Source organism: Anas platyrhynchos, chromosome 8 (genome assembly GCF_047663525.1).
Source record: "Anas platyrhynchos isolate ZD024472 breed Pekin duck chromosome 8, IASCAAS_PekinDuck_T2T, whole genome shotgun sequence".
NCBI lineage: Eukaryota > Metazoa > Chordata > Aves > Anseriformes > Anatidae > Anas > Anas platyrhynchos.
In genome coordinates this window covers 16,237,400-16,257,156 of record NC_092594.1, presented here as the reverse complement: position 1 = coordinate 16,257,156, position 19,757 = coordinate 16,237,400, and the positions used below count along the sequence as shown (strand labels likewise).

At 47.6% G+C, this 19,757-nt stretch overlaps 2 protein-coding genes across 4 annotated transcripts in view; both read left to right on the top strand.

Moving 5' to 3' along the window:
- Positions 1 to 12,961, top strand: part of TEDC1 (tubulin epsilon and delta complex 1) — a 69,531-nt gene extending 56,570 nt beyond the window's left edge. For both annotated transcript variants that reach the window (XM_072041686.1, XM_027463176.3), the window contains exon 8: positions 11,702 to 12,961. In XM_072041686.1, coding sequence (XP_071897787.1) covers positions 11,702 to 12,061 — 360 coding nt within the window. In that variant the 3' untranslated portion in view covers positions 12,062 to 12,961. The remainder of the gene's footprint in view (positions 1 to 11,701) is intronic.
- A 130-nt stretch (positions 12,962 to 13,091) lies between these two features.
- LOC101799814 (transmembrane protein 121) overlaps positions 13,092 to 19,757 on the top strand; it is a 48,635-nt gene continuing 41,969 nt past the window's right edge. For both annotated transcript variants that reach the window (XR_011810934.1, XR_011810935.1), the window contains exon 1: positions 13,092 to 18,612. The gene's annotated coding sequence lies outside the window, so the exon portion shown is untranslated. The remainder of the gene's footprint in view (positions 18,613 to 19,757) is intronic.

Genomic DNA, 19,757 nt, shown 5'->3' with positions numbered 1-19,757 from the left:
TTTCATGGGGCTCGTGTATTCTAAAAGACTCCGGCTCCATAGGGAAGAGAGAAACATTGAAAACTAGAGTGCTGTCTCCTGTTTTGTGTGCAGAACTCCGAGGTTTGAACTAAGTGTGGGTGGAATATTATTTTTTCTTGCTTCCCAAAAGATGCAGTTTTTCCCTTTCGTTGCCAAAATGCAGAATGTTTGCTCAGGTGACAGGATCGGTTAGGGCATAATCGATAACCAGTGTTAATATTTTACTTGCATTATTTACCAAGATACTGGATACCGACCAAGGCAATGAAACATGCAGTAAATGCAGCTGAAGAATTATACTCCAATAAATTTTAGATGAGCCTTATTTAACAATAAACTGTAAAAAAAAAAAAAAAAAAATCCAATGAGAAAGCACGTTTTGTAGCCACTGTAAATGTTTTAGTGCATTTTTAGGGAAATAAGTGTATACTTATGTTTTCACAGTTAAAGGCATACATAAAACATGGCCAAAATTGGGATGAGTTCTTCCTCTGCCAGCAGGAGCTGCGAGCATTTTGTGTATTCCACAGTGCTGCTTGGTTTTGGGGTGAGCTGATAGGAGCTTGGTGCTTTTGGGAAAGACTATTCGTGCATTCAAAGCTTAACTCCAAGGTTTTCTGTTTGCTTAAAACCTTGGCCTTTTCCTCTCAGCTGTCTGCCCTGAAATCGAGGGTGCTTGATCATAAGAGAAAAAAAATATCCAACTCATTTCAGATTCTTTGTCCCTTGTGCTTGTAGAAGAACTGACATAAAAGTAAATCCGTAATTTAATATTGTCAGATCTCTTCTTCCCGGACAGAAATGCATCTAAATAAGGCAACAGTACACTGCTGAGCTCACAACTCACAACTTTTAACTCTTCATCTCATCGTCTGTCTCCAAAATGAGAGCTGTGTGATTTTTCCCTTTGCAGGCTCTCTGCGGGGCTCAGCCTTTAACTTCTGCCAGAGCCACGATGGCCGTTCAAGCAGCCTCACATCCACTACAGCTGCTAATTCACCACCAAAACTGTCAGAGAAACTGCTTCGGCTGGATGAGTTCTTAGAGTAGTGGCTTGCAAAAACACCTGATTTTTCACTGAAACTCTGAAAATGTTTTATTTTTGACAAATCTCCACCTGAGGGTTACTGTTCATTTGCCTCATGCCATGGCTGTGTTTGGGCTGGGTTGCTGCAATGACCTTTGGTGGATACACAGCTCCTGGTTCCCCAAAAAGCAGGGAGAGAGCCACAGGGCTGGGTGCTGTTGGATGTTCTGCAGCGGTCACTCAAAGCGCTCAGAGGTGGCAAGGAAACTGAAATTGAACCGGTTTGAACTAACTGGAATTTTACTGGTTTGAAGAAACTGCTTATTTTTTGATTTTCCATGTATTTTTTTTCCATAAGAAAGACCATTTTCCAAAAATCTGAATTACTAGGTGATAATACCTTACTCTCACCGGTCTATTTGAGGAGTGGTTTGTATAAACGTTCCTTTTTTGGGCTGTGTATACAGGTGCTGCATTGCTTGACTTCTCAGCTTCGCATCCTGTCGTCCCAGAGCAGGATAATATAGAGAAGTGCCAGCCACAAGCAGCACTTTGGTTTCTGAAGTGCCCACTTTCACGTTGCTGGGAGTGATAGAGCTGTGCTTACAGCGAAGTGGGGCCCTCCGTGGCACTTAGATCTGAGATGGTATCTCACGGTGTCTCTGTTTGTCTCTGCTGCCCAAGATAAAAATTTGGAAGAACAAATTGAAAGATAAGTGAGCAATTTATTATGTGAAGCAAGGCTTGTTGGCCGCCTTCTTTAGTAATTTGTCGTTGTCAGTGTCTTTTTCAAAGTAGCACCGCAGTCTTCTTGCGAGTGCCTAAATCTAATCTAACAGACCGAAGCTGATGTTCTGTGCTTTTCGAGTATTTTCAGGATGTGCATGTTACAACATTAATTTGGGTGGTTCTTTAGATGAATGCAAAGATTTAATGTGTAAAGATGAAACTAATTAAAAAGAAATGCATTATAAACGACTCATTCATTATAAAAGTCTGGGCCGTTAGGCTGGTTTTTTTTTGGTTATTGTAATTAATAGAATGAAATAAGTGTTTATCTCGTGTTCCCTTTGCATTATCTCTCGTCCCCCTTGCATTTTAGGATGTGCCCTATGAGATTTTCACAAGCCTGAACTGCATCTCCCTGTAATCACTGGTAAAGAACGTGCAAGTTTGATGCTCCTGCCTGTAGCTCTGCCACCTTCCCAAGAGCAGTGGGTCTGTAGTGGATGGTGGGATGCCTCCTGGTGGGCTTACACACCGTCTCGAGAAGTAGCTGAAGAGGTTTAGATGCTCTCTGGCTCTAGAGTACGGTGATTTTGGCAGTCTTGTTACATGTTTGTGTCCATGCTTTGTCTCTTTTTCTCATGCTGGGATCTTTTTAGCAGCGCAGAGGTGATGCAGAGATTGCTGATTTCTCTGAAGTCCAGCTACTGTTCTGGGATTTGTTCCTGGCTGGTTCTGCCAACAGCGTCGCTCCAAATAATCACATTACGTTTTTGATCCCCAACTGTTTTTTTTCTTTTTTGAGTTCAGTGCTCCTCAAAAGCTAAACGCTGGGAAAGCAAACTGCTCATGCTAAAACCGAGGAACAGAGATTTCAGAAAATATCTGCAAGGCAGGAAACTTCTTTGTGGTGCTGTGGTGAGAGGTGTGTAGCTGGAGGTTTTCAGCAGTAGCTCCCTTTCTGCTCGCCTCTGGTGTGTCCTTTAACAATCCCACCCCAGCGCAGCCCCCGCAGTCCTTGGGCACAGTTCAGAGCAGCCACCGAGTTTGGTTGCTTTTGGGCCTAAGAGGATTAATTTCCCTTTCCCTCTTCCTGTGCGATAGATATTCATGGGCTCAGCAAACAGGCAGTGTTCTTATCAGTCCTGCACTTTTGTGTTTCGCACTGGTATTTGCAGGTTTACTTTGCATTTTCTGGTAAAGACACTGGAAAATCTTACTGCCGTTCCTTTCCTGTTTTCTTAATCCTTTATCCTTTTCCTGCATCTTAAGCTTGACTGATTTTCCTGACTCCTATCAATGTGGCATTTTAATACATGATGCCAAAAGCAGACTGACTTGGTGGTCTGTTTTGGGGGAGAAAGACAAAAACGACGACAGAAATGAGGTCTGCATCCCTGCGAGGTCAGGTTACTCCTCTGCACCAAATGATCTCTCTCTGGTGCTCTAATGAGCTCTTAAATATTTGTTACTGTGCTTCCTCACTGTCCTCAAGCTGTCCACTGGAGAACAGCGTGGATCCCACCCTGAAGGCTCAGGAGGTGCTTTGCAGTATTCAGAGTACAACGAAATAAGCACGCAGCAGCAGTGCCTGGCCAGGCTGCTGTAGCTGCTCTCGTTGGTTGCAGCTCTGTGCGTTTCTGATATTAGCATTATATTTTTAGTTTCTCCTCAGAGAACTCCTCCCCCGGTTAAAAGCTGGCCTTCTCTTGCTAGATAAAGTAGGTGTATTGCCTCTCCACGGCTTCCCTGTCGTTTTGGTTTGAAATGACAATAGGTGTGCCTGGCAGCTAATATTTGAATAGTGAGTGTCTTGCTTAAAATGCATAAGATGGAGATGTATACATTCCTCTCTAATTGCAGGAAATTGCAAATCCGGGCAAAATTTGGAATGCAGCTGCTTGTATAATTACATATTCTGTCAGTTGCTGTAGCTCAGCTTTACAATCCTTCAGAAATGTCTTCAAGAGTTTATAGTAGAAATAACGCACCCATTAATATTACTTTCATATCACCCCTTTTGTTTATTCTTCATCAACTCCAAAGGCCTAAGGTTTTTCCTCTCGCTGAATTTGACTGTTAAAAGTCAGTAATTATACTAAAGTGAAATTTTGCTGCAGCTATTAGCTATTTGATAAGCCAGAGCTTTGAGTTTTCAGTAAGAAATACCCACGTGTGTACCTTGAACCAGTTTGATCTGCTTACGGTTTCAGGTATTGGGTATATACAGACTTCTGTGGTTTGTGGCTCATGAAACAGAAGGTAGTAGGGTCATGGAAAAGATTATCGATAGATTATTATCTATTATATAGATTATTGGTAACTTTTACTATCTGCTACTGATGAATAAAATACAGATCACAATTCAGGGCTTAACGAAACGTGATGGTCCCACTTACACCACCATCACAATTAGAAAATGCTAGTTGGTGCTTCTAGGTGAGAGGTTAGGGAGGTGTAACTGAACCAAGGCGAAGTTATTGCTGGATCATGTTGTGTAAGTTCCTAGACAGAAGTGGTGCTTGGAAAGTAGAAGTCTTTTTTGAGGTGGAAAATGGCATAGCAAGACCTAGTGGCTGAGGCAGAACTTAGCAAAAAGATGGACATTTTAAACAATAAATACATCTTACTGCTGAAATAACATTGCGATAGGGTGGGGTTTTGATCAACTGGAGCTTGTGTTTAAGAAAAAAAAGTTTGTTTCTAGAAGAGACCCTGTAGCTTACCAAAACGTAGAAATTACTAGGTGAAATACTGCAGCCTGTGCTGTGCAGAAGGTTAGACTACTTAAGCAGTTCATTTGGGCTTTAAATCTCTAAATGCATGTGTGTGTTGCTATTAAATGGGCTATTTCAGGCGAACATCAAATCTCTCTGTGTACAATCAAGGATCACACAAGAAGAAAGAAACCTCATTTAGGCAGGACATTGTAGGAAATGTTCAGCTGTTAAAATAGGAAATTATGGTTTCCAGGGTTTTTAACTGGTTACTCTCTCAGGTTGCAGAAACTGCTGCAGAAAATTAAAAACCTTGAAAGCTTCTAGCAAAGACGCTTGATTCAATGAGACAAGTTTACAGAGCTGCAGTGCTAACTCTATAGCTTTCATAGCGGCTTGAAATGACATTTGGGCAAGCTATTAGAGGACATGAATTGGAAATTAGAATAAGGAAGCAGGTGTTTTACTCTAAAAAATTCCTCCGTGTTGTAGTGCTTCCAGAAGAGCTGATTGCAGAGACTTGCTGGTACTTTATCCGTGGCTTTCTGTATAAGCAGCAAGTGCCTTTAGATACTTTTCTGAACATTGGGGGTCTGATTTTTTTTTTTGGAAGATGCTGCTCAGCAGATGTTTGAATTTCACAGGGCTGTGTCGTGGCGTGTCCTGTCTCCCCCTGCTATGGAAGGAAAGCATTTATCATACACTGAAGTATGACTTAAAACGGTTTGGCTAGTCGATTTTTTTTTTATTTGCTCATTGTTAAAGAAATGTGAAGCCCTGACCCTACTTATGTGTGAAAAAGGATTCCCTTTTATGCCTTTAGAGATGCACAGTGTTTGGGTTATGACTGTCTGTTCTGTACAGAAAACAGCCACACAGACGTGGAGAGCCGTGCTCGTGGCTTGTTCAGTTCCTGCTCATCCCTGACGAAGTTTGGGGTGAACTCTGCTTGAGCATCTGCTTCCCCAGACGGGCAGTGGTGGGTGTTTTCAGCACTTCTCCGTTCCTGTGTGTGCAGTAAGGTGCAGAAATTGCATTTCCATAGTCAGTGCATTCTTGTACAGGCACACAGAAAGGTGGTGGGTGGGAATTCTGGGATCCCTGTGACTGGTTTTATCATATTCCGCTTTTATTTAATACTTACAGGTCCTTCTGCTACGCTTAGAGTGGACTCTGCTCTTTCCCCTGCTATGTTTTTGATCCTTTTGCTTATTACTTCCTTTTGTTCTCTTTCCTTTTGCACTTGGTGCTGCTTTTTCCATGCAGGCAGAGAGGGCTCTCTTAAAAGTAATCTGCAAATCCTTCTCTATCGTGCTCCCTGTATCCCAGATAGACTGTCAGCAGTTCTGCAAGGCTTTTCTTGGAGGAGGTGGTGGTGGGATAAACCCTGAGACAGAGCAAAGGGTATATATAAATACTGATCGTTTATAAGCTGTGTTATTTTAGTCGTTATGAAGACAAGTGTTCGCGAGGTTCAGCCGCTGGGCTGATAGGGATAAGTCTGCAAACTTCGAAACCAGCCTTGTTTTGCTCTGCCTGTTTTCCAGCACTCGGCTGTCAGGATTTCTGCACAGCATCCCTGACGGCAGTCTGTGAGCGATGCCCGTATCTCCATCGTTATCCCGCTTTCATTTTTTACTCATAGATCTGTATCTGTAAGCGATGCTTGCCTGCTGGCTGAGCCTGCTCGGTACACGTGGAGATGGAGAGCTCGGAGGGCAGCTCCTGTAGCTGGGGGAATGCCTCCCAGTGCCGTGCTTGGGATGTTGCCATGCCCTGGGGAGCAGCTCAGAGCCAGCCAGGTGAGTGCACCAGCTGGCCTGGCAGCCCTTTCCTATTTCTGCAAAATATTTTCTATTTTCCCCTAATTAACCAAGTAATTCTCAGCATGTAATATTCCGCTTCACCCTTTTCGGCTCCTCAAATACAGGGGGCTGTTGCGGATACGATAGCTTTAAAGTGAAGCTCTGAAGCGTGCTTCCTTTGGGAATAAATATCCTGCGAGTTGGCTGCTGTTTGGTGTTTTCGGAGGAACTGGATGAGTTGATGAAAGGGGTTGGGCGATTACGCCCCCGATAGCAGAGGCAGTGTGACTTAATGGTGTGGATATCTCATCCATTCATATTTCCTAATTTCCTTTCCCTGCCCAACCCCAAAAGACAAGATCTGAGGTTTTTTGTTCGTTCCTTGTGGCTCCGAGCACAAAGGAGCAGGTTGCACTGTGCTTTCTAGCAAGGACTAGCATCGCATCTTGTGTTATTTGTGTTGAGTGGGAAGAATAATTTGTGTTTTATGTCATATGCATATAGGGTCTTCTCCATTCATACGAGAAATGTGGGAGAGGTGAGTAGTCAGATAGGACTGGAGGCAGAAAATGTGCTGTTTGGAGGCTCATGCAGCTTGTTTTGGGAACAATAGCATTGTTATAGCCATTTCTGCAGTGCTCTTGGAGTGATTTGAAGAGATTGTGTTTTAAAAATAGTGACATGATTCCAGTCCTTATCAGCCACTTCAAAAGGGGCTCCACAATTTGGTTTGCTGCTGCTTCCTCGAAGCAGCGTGTTCAGAAAATGGAAGTGCTCCCGTGCTCTCACCCTTATTCTCTTCCTTGAAAAAGGTGTTTGGACCTTTTGTTGCTGCATCCCTAGCTCTGGTGGCTTCCTTCATGCACATACCTGAGTGGGGCACAGTGTTTGTTTGCTGTTTGAGGCTTCTGGGTTGCCACGTGAAGTTTTTCCAAGCTGAATTATTGACATCCAGCCTTTGGAAGATTGCCACTATTGTTAGGTCATTCCTGGAAATGATTTAAACAATGTTACGTGGTTTTCTAGATCTTGTAGGATCTTTTTAGGATGTTGTACGTTTTGGCCAAATTCTCCCCAAGTCTGTTCCCATCCGTCTTGCTGCTTAGCAGAAAAAGAACAATTTTTTTTTGCATCATTTTTATTGCACTTTTTGTTAGCAAGCTGTTAAAACTCGGAGGCAGAGCAGCCTCGTGGGGATCTTTCCGCGCCATGCAGAATGAGACACACAACCCCAGGCAGCTCATTACCAGCAAGGTGCAGGCAAATGCGAGGGAGCTGAGGAAACCACAGCAATTAGGAAGGGCTGGAAGGGCTGATATTGGAGGGGAGATCGGATGAGCTAAATGGATTGCTCATGGTAAGCAGTTGGTGAGAGCAGACCTCCCACAAAGCGGGCAGCTGGAGGCTGGGACTGTCCCCATGACAAATGCATCCACCATCCAGAGAAGGCGAGGCTGGGTAGTACTCTTCTGGCCTCAAAACCTCAGAACATGCGGAGAAAGTGGGAAGCAGCTTGTGCAAAGTGTCAGACACGTTACCCTTTCCAAGAAGTGCTCACCAAACCCAGCGCTATAACATTTATTCCAAGCTAGAAGATTCCTAGGGCTGAAAAGAGCTGAGATGCCACTGGCTGTCCTTCTCATCCAGCCACCTACCTTAGGTAGGAGAAATTTTAGAAAAGGTGGTGGCGGGGGAGCTAACAGTGTCCGTAGGGGTGCGCAGGTTTGAGGTCCCTCCTGTTCCTGGGAGAAGACAAAGCCACTTGTGCCTTGCCTTCTCCTGTAAAATCGTTGTAGTTTTTCCTTTAGCTTTTAATTTTTAATATGTTTTGAAACCTGCAGTAGCCTTCTGGAAGACTTCCAGAGATTGAGGAGCAGCCAGGGCAGTGTGGCCACTCTCCTGTCCCCAGCAGAGTTGTTGGCATGGTGAGGCAGGGTCGGAGGGCACCAGCAGGAGGATGAGAAGTAAGTAACAGCTCCGTTGTACTTAGAGGCATGCAAAAATGTTGTGAAGAGCTAACCGGATCGGTACTCACTCCAGAGCAAGGTGTGTGCCAGTTGGAAGATGTGGATTTCCCATCAGCTGATTCCCTCTGTGTTTGGTGTGGCTTTTCTCAGAACACGCAGGGTCCCTCTGGGATGAGGTGGTTCCTGTGGCAGTGCAAACGATGATTATCTTGTTGTATTTATTCGGAGAGGATGCGCAGCAGCTGTCAGACAACACCGTGAGCCTAATTAGGAGTCGAAGTTCCAGCTGCTAGATTGAGACTGAAAGGATAGAGAGGGGCAGGCACGAAATGCTGAGGCTCCTTACCTTTTGTAGTGTGTTTGTCTGATGCGCGGTGGTCTGCTGAGATTGTTTTGCAGTACAGAATAATCATTGCGTGCTGACTAATGGGAGATAGCAAGCTGTTAAAAAGCATCAATTAACCATGCAGGAGGGAGGTTATCGAGTGTTTTCACAAGTCTTCAGGATGTGAAGAGTGAAGAACATTACTTGAAGGTAACCTCTAGAGACTTCAGCTGTTCAACAAGGATATTTGTGAACATATGTGGTTGCAGAACTTACTCTTACCAGGAAGAGCAGAGCAAAAAATAAACCGAACTAGTTACCCAACTCCAGATTTCTGTGATATAAATAGCGCTTTACAAAACTTGCTGGCTTACTTCATAGCCATTATATTGAAATTTTCTCTTACCAAATGAATCTAGAAATTTTTCTGTCCCAGAAAACGTTGGTTCTCCTTACAGAAGCTTACAGAAGGCAGCATGTGCAGTGCCATCCTCATACTTTTGTTTCCCTGAGTGCTTTACAGCTAGGTCGTTGTCCTTGTCTTTACAGCTGCTCCTGCTTCACTACAGTAATTCCTATCGCAGCTGTTCCTATGATGAGTTAAAACTCAGCACACTTACTGCTGAGAGGAGCGTGCTCTTCCATTGTGTGCCTTGCACAATAGGTAATAAAATCCTCCATTTTTGGCTGGTATGAAAACCTATGTTTCATTAGGAGTACTTTTATACAGCCCTACTAGTGCTCTGCCTGAGTTTAATGCAAAAAAAAATAAATAACGTTTTGTGGACTCTGTTTGCTTGGTGATTTCGTTCTCTGTAAGTAAGAGGAAATGTTCCCCGTTCTGGATTCCGCTGTTAAATCCACTTTGTGCAGACTTCACTTGCCATTTATTCATTGGCAGCGGCAAGCCCAGGTAACATTGAATTTATTTTTTCAGTTTTGTTTCTCCTAAATTGTCGTTAGAGGATTGGGCAGCAGCTATTCGTTTTGCCAACAGCAAGAGGTGTCCTGGGGTTCCTTAGGGATTATGATAAAGAGGGACCCTTGGCTCTTGAACAAGGGCAAGGAGAGACTTCTCTCTGCTCCAGCTCTCTATTCAAACTCCTCAGTCAACAGAGGTCTCCTTTAACAGATGGTTCTGCGTTGATAAAGCCTTTAAGATGTTGAGAAAAATTCAGAGGAACCTACTCCTTTTCTGACTTGATTGATTTTCTTGATCTTTGTTGAGGGTAGGGAGGGATAACACATCAGAAGACTCTGGAGAGGATTAATTACTTGGCTGCCAAACAGATGAAGATAATTCCGATAAAAGGCTTGGGATAAGTGAACGAAGCCCTCGCTACGTTGGTGTCAGTGGAGGAATTCAGCTGCAGTTGCAGCTCTGAGTGATTTCTGGTGTTTGAGATACCAAAATATCCCTGACCTTACAGAGGACTGGTCTGAGCCCTGACGCATGAGATACAAACATCCTAGTGCAGATCTGCAGACTGAAAACGCCCAGGAGAAGTTCATCCTCACCCATGGCTGGGGAAGGAAAGGGCTGCAGAGCAGCTGCGAGGCTGGAAGAAGTGCACCAGCACTGAGCTTTGGCCGAAGGATTCGCCCACAGAGCTGCAGTGGAGCGTTTCATGGTTCGTTATCCTCGCAGTAGGAAACAACGTCTTAATCTGAAGCTGAGTGTCTAACTCAAATTTTCATCCATTTGATCTTCCTGTGCCTTTGCTGGCAAACTCTGGTCTCTCACCACCTCCTCTTTCGCTTCCAGGATCTCAAACAAGTTCTGTCTCTGCATAAATGGCATGTTTGGAGCTCTTCAGGTCTTACAAGGCTTGTTTCCTGGGCTGAGTCTCATTGGGTGACCTGCATTGAGTTCTTTGGTTTCCATGTGTTGTTTTTTTTTTTGTTTTCTGAAAACTTGCTGGTTTTCTGCTGAGCTGCTTAGGCAGCTGGCTACGCTACCCCAGCAGAAGGCTTTGAGACCCCGTGGTCTTTCTGCTCTGCTGCCAGCTGTGTGGGTTTGGCTGATGGAGAAGTGCAGTGGAAGAGCTGTGACAAGGTAAAATGGGAAACGTTTATGGGGTGGGGAAGGAGCCAGGATGGCCCCTCTGTGGACTGCCACGTGCCAGGCTGCCCTTCCCCACCCAGGATTTCCCCCCGGTGATCTCTGAGTGTGTGTTAAACTTGACCCCAGCCACCACCTGGAGATGGGATGAGACACACCGTGCCGTTGGACCACGAGCCATTTCCCCAAGGGCCCTTAGCACAGGGTACCTCTCCTTATGGATGTGTTGCCACCGACAGCTACGTTTGGAGATGAGTCACTGAATTCATGTTTAATCCACTTGTAAAATTGGCAAGGCAATTACCATCTTGCAAGTTCTTCAAATCAAATTGTTAGAGAACATTAAATCAAATGCTTTGGAGAAACCCCAGTGTATACAATTGCTTTTACCCAGACGGTGATTCTGTCACGAGAAAAGCTTTGTTTTATTGGGCCTATCCGCAGAGAAACTGTGTTGCCTGGTGTTCATTTTGTTCTCAGCCTGTACTGCTTTGTCTCTGCTCCACTGTTTTCATTGTACTCCTTGCGGCCCCATAACGAGAACGAAGGAATTTCTAGGTTACAGTTGTCGTCCCTACTTTTTCGCATTGCCAAGTACAGAAAGCATTTGCAAACTTAATTAACGCTGTTAGTCATGAAGCAATTAATCTGTTATGACAACACGGCGGCTTAAAGCACGACGGTGATGAAGGTCACCCCGCTAGATCTCCCTCCTTGCTCCGTGTGTTTTGCTCTGAAGCAAAACCACCCCCTCAGCAGCGCGAGGGACGAGTGCAGAGCCCTCGGGTATTACTCATCGGCGGAGGGGTTGCTGGACTGTGAAGCTGCAAACAAATTACCATAGGCAGCTTTCTGGGCTCTGGTGCTGCTACCTGATGGAAACCGTGTGTTAGCTTAATTCAGATTGCACTGCCATGCACTTGGGTTTACGCTTGGCTCCCGTCTCCTTGGAACATCCCGATCCAAACTTGACATTTTGTGGTGTTTCCTGGCATGAGTTTTTCACAGAAACCTACCTTGTTCTTATTTTATTTTTTTCCCCTCTCTACAGGTGAAAGCAAGAGCAGAAGATCTACAGAGAGAGGACTTTCCTGCTACTGTTCTAAAGATCCAGGAAGCCGTGGAACTGAAATTGCTGGATCTTTCAAACCTTTGTGCTCCAAAAAAAAATAAAGTGCATGGCTTGTGCAGGCTGGTGTATAGAAGCAAGCATTCTGCCAGCAAAATAAGCTTCAGCAGATCTGTATCCAAGGAGCCTGCTCCAGCTGTCAGTGCTACAGAGGTGATCAGAGAGCTGCAGATGAGAGAGGCCAGCCTGCAGAGAGAGCTGAAGCAGCTGCGGGAGGAGTGCAGGCAGAGGCTGGACGAAATTGCGGAAGGGTTGGACGGAGTGATTTGTATCTCCCCTTGAAGAGATAAAGCTGGACTGAGAAGAGCAAAGGAGTAGACTTATTTGATCAGAACACATTTGTGCAGCTCGGTATGGGGGAGTGCAAGGTGAGGAACCAAATGTGATTTCTAATTTGTAAGCCTGGGAATCATAACTTGTTACTGCTTTGTGACTTGCACTGGTGCCATAACCTTGGTGGTTCTCTCTGCAGCCTCTTTATTGCTAACCTTGCCAATTAAATTCTGCAGCAGGCCTTAGTGGGAGTGTGCTTAAATCTCCCTTTTATCTTTCAGATTTCTAGTTCTTCTGCCAAGCACTGGGCTCTTTCAGAATGCTCAGCTGCCAGACACGGCATATTTTGAGGCTGCAGATTGAAGTACTAATTGCATTCAACATTTTCCAGCAAGTAGAAGTGTTCATTAGTCAAAAAAAAAAAAAAAATCCAGGTATTGGAGAACGTGTGAAGTACCGAGGCTCGGAGATTGGAAATGTTTGAGAAAGCGAGCTATTTTAATTCATCTGGTTTGCATATTTGTGGCAGCTATAATGCAGTCACCGTAAGGAAAAACAAATGCATAATAATAAATAAGGCAGCACACTGCTTTCATTTGCTGCTGTGATGCACTTCAAGTAATTGGGTTCTCAAAGAGAACAAACTAGAAACCAATTCCACCAAGTTATGAGTCACGGGGAGGTAAGTTATGGATCTGCTCTGGGGAAGTTTCTGTAAAGGAGAAGCATGGCCCAGGCTTCCAAGCTTGAGGAGTCTCCGAGCTCTGTCTCTGGAGGCTCCTTTCAGAGGAATATGCAAATGTTTTTCACTTGGCATGCATTTCCTGCCCTTCTCTGTTTTGCTTTCACCAAGGAATATTTTTATATTCTAGTTGTACACTTTCAGGAATAAATGAGTATGAAAGAAAACAGTTCGCTTCTCGTTTTGAATTGCCGTGAGCAGTGGGCTTCCCTCTTGGTCTGGCTCTGCCTGCTGTCCCAGCTCGGTGGTGCTGCTGCTTGACAGCTCTTCCTGGCTCCCTGCTCAGCCAAATGCGTGGCCCAGCTTGTTTCTCCAAGGACCAGGCTTGAGCAGGGCTGGTTTGAAGCACGTGTCCCCACTGTCAGTGGGTACAGCCTTGGGAGCGCGTTGGCTGCTGAGACTGGAAGCACAAGAGCACTTGTTCAGACACAGGCTTCACAGAAAAGTTACTCGTGAACGGGAAGGACACCGGTATGTCCTAGACCTAACAAGGATGGCAGCACCCATCTATCTCTTTCTGAGCATTTCATATCCTCCTCTGGCTTTTATCCAAGGAAATTTTTACGTTGCATCATGTTTAGGTTTAAAACATTGCTCTCAAAAGATCCTTTGTTCTCCTGGGATTTTCAGCAGAGACGAGCAGACAAATATTCTTCAGCAGGGAGAGCGAGCTCGGATTCAAGTGCGGGTCTAGCTCGCAGCGTGCTTATCAGCGTTGTCTTAATGCTGTATGCCTCAATGCATTATGCTGCCATCCACTTAAACTGACAGTAGGAACTCATGAGCTGACGTATTTCCTAACACCAAATATTTGTCAGCACGCAGCTCTCAGAGCAGAGCTTTTTAGTGCTCCTCCAAGGATCCCACTTCAGCAGAGACCGGAGCTGGCAGCGTGTGCCCCTGCTTGACCCCCGAGAATTATTTTTCTCTCTGGTGAAATGTAAAAATGATGGTGTGCTGTGTCCCTATATATATGTGTGTGCGCTAAGCATAAAAGTTTCCACAGTGAATCTCCGACAGCTGCGTTTACTGCACGGCACAAATCACTGGGGCAAGGTGGCTGTGTTATGGCTGGGGAGCTGCCAGCACGTTGGAGCTGCTCCTGCTTGTCCTGGCGTTAACGTCTCGGCTGAAGCTGAAAGCAGCTTCACAGAAAGCAGATAGCCTTTGTACCCTCGGTGCTGTGCTGGCATCATCTGCTTCAGACACATTATGCAAGGAGCAGGGAGAGATGTGGTTGTAATTTCCTGGCACTGATTTCTCGCTGCCTTTTGGTTTGGGCACCAATTAGCAGTTTGAACAAGCGGATGTTCTGCAGTCTCCCTCGAAGGTAAGCAAGGTGTTTTGGGCTTTTGAGGCTTTGAAATCAACACCTGCAGCCCCGTCTCTCCTGTGCCCCTCTTCTCTGGCAGGAAAGTGAACTCGGTGACCATGGTTGATATAACCGAGGTTACACCTAACGGAGAGATGTTTGTCACCTCCTGCATTGGCACTAGAAGTGTTTGACTTCTCTTGTGCACAACCACGTCACAACCCACTGGTTTTAAAGGCTGCAGTGACCTTGGACAGCCGGCTCGTCCCTATGTGAGCGGTGGAAGATGCTGTAAAAGGAGGGTGAAGATGTCTGCTCTGGGGGCGAGTGGCCAGCAGCGAGCAGGAGACACTGCTTGGTCCCTGGCAGATGCTGCGGCAGGCGGCGGATGACTCAAGCAGTACGTTCCATCCACGGGCTCGAGCATGCTCAGGAAATGTTAAGTATTACTTCAGTGAAATTGGAGAGGGTTGTAAACAACCCACTACAGACTGAAAGGAAGCGATACAAGCTGTTAAATGATTTGTCCCTCGCCGTTATCACCAGGCTTATTGTGCGCTTCCTTGTGGAAGCAGGGAGCTTGGTCCTAAGGGAACTGAAAAGGGAAGGGCGTGTGTCTGGGTGTTCAACTGAAAGGAACAGTGATGGTGATGCCTTAACATCTGGAACAGGCAGCAGGGGTGATTTTTCTTTTTCTTGTAAGGAGGCTGCAGCAGTTGTCCTTGTTGGCGCATCCCAAAGGGAGACACTTTGGTTTGAGTTTGGATGCAGGATTTCCAAGTGAGTTCAGAAAGAGAGGAGCCTGGTGGAAGAGATGGCTGGAAAAGCAGGACACGGGGGTTCTGCCTGCACCCACCAGGGTGCTGTGCACGGGGCTGGGGTACACTGGCTGAAGCCAGGCTGCCTTGCTGGTGCTGTCCCTAAAACACCCATTCTGGTGGTGGTTTCCAAGCACAGCCCCAAGAGAAGCCGCTGCAGGACGTTGGCTGTGCATTTTCTCTTAGGCCAGCATGGGGGTGTTGATAGTAAAGCATGTTTTAACCCGTTTCTCTGATGCGATTGGTGCCCGCTTTCCAAACATCTTGCTAGGAAAACGCAATTGGCCATAAATACTTAATTGGCTGGTAACTCTGGCTTGCATCGCGTCGCTAGAAATAGCCCTCCCCAAATAACTGAGCATCAATCAGCTCGCAGTCAAAACAGGAGGTTTACTTCGCAAAAGGCAAGCGAGGCATCTGCAGTCAGTGCTCCTGACAGCACTGCGCCTGCTGGTAAATAAGGGCTGCAACCTATGTTTAAAAATAAGAGCTGCTGGGAGTAGTGATTTCCAGCGTGGAGTGTTTTGGGTTCCCTGCGGGATTCCTCCACCGGCGCCTGCCGGAGGATGAGCTGGTGGCAGTTAGCGGGGCTGTGTGTGATCCTGCTTGATTCTCTGCCCCTCAGCCACCTGCAGGATGTGCTGCCAGGCTTTCCCCTTCCTCCTCTTACTGTGGCTGCTGCTCGCAGCTCTCCTGTAACCCCATCTGCCCCGCTCTGGCTGTGTGCACGGTGCCGAGGCTGTTCCTCAGCACCTCGACGAGCTCAGTGACCCCAAATTACCACCCAGCACCTCCTGCCTAGCCAAGCAGCACCTTGAGCCACCGACACGGAGAGCAGGAGGGCATTTCACGCTGCCCTTTGCCATGGCACTGCTGCAGAGCTCAGCCTGCGGGGTGTTTTCTGCGTGCCTTAGGATGTGGGGAGCTGGAGCTGTGCCAGCCGTCCCGCTGGTGGCACCACGGGGACACGGTAGGGCTATGCCCTGTGCTCTAATGTCGGCTGTTAATTGCCAGCCTCCTGCTGCTCCGGGGCACCAGTTATTGCAGGTTCCCATTTGCATTCCCCATTTTTCATCGCTGCCCTTTCGGGGCCAAGAAGGGGCACCAAAAGGCACCGTAACCGTAAAGCTCGACTGCACCTAATTTACTTGGCATCCTCGTGCCTGCCAAAAACTAATATTAATTTTTTCTCTCAATGAAGGAAATATTCCTCCGATTAGCCACGGGGGCAGCATTTGTTCCAGAAAGCAGCCTTAGCAGGCTGTTCCATCATGCTGTAACTCATACCAGTGAGTAAGGACAAGCTCTCCATTGATGCGCTCGGGGTCTGTGCTTCCCAGCTCCGTGGCTGGGGCTGGTCACTGGGATGACTGGGATTTGAAAGGGGGTGATTAGGTTCTGGCTGCTGGAGAGGGGGATTTTTCCTCTTATCCTTCACCTGTGCTTAATTTTTTTGGAGCAGATGGTGCGTTTAGAAAAATCTCTGAATTCATTGCTGGTCCCATGAAGCCCTGGTGCCCAGCTCCCATCCAGGCTGTCCCCAGCTCATTCAGCTTTCCTCGGTGGGAATAATTCAGGGAGTTGCACGCATGCTTTTACAGCTGTTTCTGAAGAACTACCATGATATAGTTCTCGAGATGAATATTATATTCACAAAATTATTACTTTGTTAAATGCTTCCTCAAGAGCATGAAGGTTTAATGCAGTCTCAAGTATATTTCTATGCAGGAAGTCCACGTGTTTAGGAAAGATGCTTTTACAGAGCCGTTATCAGGATGTAACTAACGGTGGCATTTCAACGAAGTCAATAAACTTGAGGTAGGGCGTGCAGCAGCAAGGGGAGAGCATCCCCAGCATGGCTCAGGATAGAGACAGACCCCACACCGTGCAGGGCACCGACGTTCCCAAATCATGGCTTGTCCTCGTCTGACAGCTCGTGGTGAGTAAGTTGTTTGATGCCGAGGTAACGTAGCCCTTTCTAAGTGATTTTGAAAGGCAGTCAGTGGGATGAAGTGAAACAAAGTTGTTAAACTGCCCCCTGCTTCTTTGGTACCTTCTGGCCTTTCCACCCGTGCCAAATAACCCCTGCAGCGTGTGGTTCCTAAATAGGGCCGTGCATCGTCTTATTTGTTTGTTTTGGAGAGATCCAGAACTGAAAAACTGGTGTCAGCCCATCTGTCAAATGTATTGATACAGCCCCAGCCTGGCTGTTTATCAGCACCCTGGCTGGTCTGTAGTGAATTCTGCACTGCCTCTCTGAGTGCCTTCAGGGCTTTCTCCTGTGAAAGGATTTAGGCACTCTTGCAGCTGTATTTAATCATTTCAGTCCCCAAAACATCCTGTGGAGGGGCTTGTTACTGTCAGAAAGGGAAATCCACGGCCCCTCTGCCAGAGCTGCATGACCCGGGTGCCCTGCAGCTTTGGAAATAACCTAATAAAGGAGGAAAAGGAAATTAGAGGTCTAATGAAAAGGCTGATCTTCCCACAGGCCGGGCCCTGTGCGTTCGTCCCGCTGCTCAGAGCATCTCTGAGCCTCACTACGTGTCAAATGAAACGGGCTAATGAAATGGATTAGGATCTTAATAGCACATTTGGTGAGCAAAGCTCCCACCCCCAGGCACTCGCTGGTGTGTGTGTGCTAATGGGCACTGCGGGGCCGGAGCCACCCCAGTGCTGTGTGGGGCCGGTGCTGGCTGCCTGCCCCCAGCACCCCCAGCCCAGGTTTTGGGGAAAAAAAAAGTGTTTCCGTCCAGAATGGGAAAACATGCTTTGGTGTATAAAGGGGGGAAAAGGGGAGGAAGCAAACGGGTTGTATTGTTTCTGAAAAATAAGACTTTATATTAAGGACTTAGTTCTAGGGGGGGATGTTTTGGGTGGTGGGTGATGGATTGAGTCTGCAAGTGGTCGGTGCAGCCCCTGGCTGGGGGCAGCTTCCCTCATGGTGGCTGGCCCCTAAAAGCAACCCAGACAGAGAGCCGAGCCCCTGCCTGCCTCTCGCATCAGCTGCCTCAGCCAGGCGCCTTCTGCTGGGGCTTTTCCTTGCTCCGAGCCCCGAAATCTCAGAAATTCGGGTGGCAGCCTGCAGCCCCGGCTGGGTGGCTGCTGAGGTCCAAAGTGTCCTCAGAAAACGTGGATTTAAAGTGAAGCCCAAAGAGGTCCTGTGCCTGAAGGACAGGCCTCAGCCTCTGCTGGGGGTTTAGGTGCAGGCCTGGGGGGCTGGGGAGGGGTTTCAGTCATTTGCTAGGCAATTAGTCATCGGGTAACGGCGCCTGGTGTCACGGCTGTTTCCATGGCAATGGGACAGACACGGAGCTGTGTGTGTGTGTGTGTGTGTGTGTGTGTGCATCCCCGCTCCGTCACCTGGTTCTGGCCTGGGAGAAGGCCCGAGCCCTCCTGCCCAGGATACGGGGGCATTCGGGGCCACCCTAACGCAGAAAGGCCTTGTCCTGTTGCTCCCACAGCCCCGATCCGTGCCCCTCGCTGCCTGCTGAACAAATACCACACAGGAAAACCGAGGGAGCAGACCCAGAGCAGTGACATCCCTGCCGCCGGAGGGGAGCATCTCCAGGCATCACTGACAAAGGAGGGATTCCCCGAGCCCTGCAGCTGCAGCCTGCGAGCAGAGGGCTGTGACAAGCTTCTTATTAACGAGAAATGTCATTAGCCGTGATGTGGAAGACCAGGCCGGGTGAGTTACGGCCCAGCTCGTGTCATTTGCAGCGTGCCAGCTGTGTCGGCCTATTTATCCCACCTCTCACCTAAGTGCCAGGTTAGCGTCCCTGCGTCATGGCGGAGCGCTGCCTGCTCTGTCCCGTTCCTAAATGAAGCCCCTGCTTGTGGTCCTGGCACCCGCTGGCAGCCTGCAGTAGGGTTTGGGGACCGGCTTCACCCCCCTCCCATCCCAGCCAGGTATTTGGGGCCGGGCTGCTGCCTTTCCGCTCGCCGAGCATCGAGATCTAATCCATGGCGAGGGCAAATTTCGGGAGCTGGTGGAGAGCGTCTGCCGGAGAGGTGCAGCGAAGGGACCAAGCGTAATGCAATTGCTTCGTTTGAAGCAATTAGAGCGGAGCAAAACCATGTTTTTATAAGCGGGTTCGGTATTGGGAAGCGACGCACAGCTGCTTTCTGTGAGCGCGGAGTCGAAAAGCAATTTTCCTGCATGTGTGGGGGTCTGAGGGGTTTGTGGTGTGGGAAAGGGGGCAGCTTCCAGGGGGTCTGAGGGGTTTGTGGTGTGGGGAAGGGGAGCATTTCCAGCCTGTATGGGAACGAGCTCCAGGCTGGAGCCCAGCGAGTGGGACCTGCTGCCGGGGTACGGAGCTCATCCCATTGATCCAGCTTTGGGATTCGGGCAATGTACATGTAATTCATCCGCTCTGCAGATCTGGAGTTTGCAGCAGGAAGAAAACCGTGTAGGATGCTCCTGCTTCTGCTGGCACTGCATTTGGGAAGGACGCAGGGCAGGAGCTGGGGAGGACTCAGGCAGGTCCCGCTTCCCCCAAAGCACCTCACCCTATAAAGCCCAGCCCGAATTCTGGGCAGGGGCAGCCCCAGGCTGGTGGGAGCTGTGCTGGATGCTGGGCTGGAGGGGCTGTCAAAGCTTTTTCCAGCCAAGGGAATATCCTGGGGGGCTGTTGGGAGGTGCCCTCAGCACCAGCACAGCCTTCTCCTGGCTCTCAGCCTGGCCTCTCACATTCAGCCTGTTGGTATCGAACTAGAAATTAAGCCTTATTAGCCTAAACACAGCTGCATCTGCAACAGCCCACTAACCTTTTTCCTCCTGAAGCTTTGCTCGTGTCTTAAAAAATCCACGTTTTGCTCGAAGACTGTCAGATT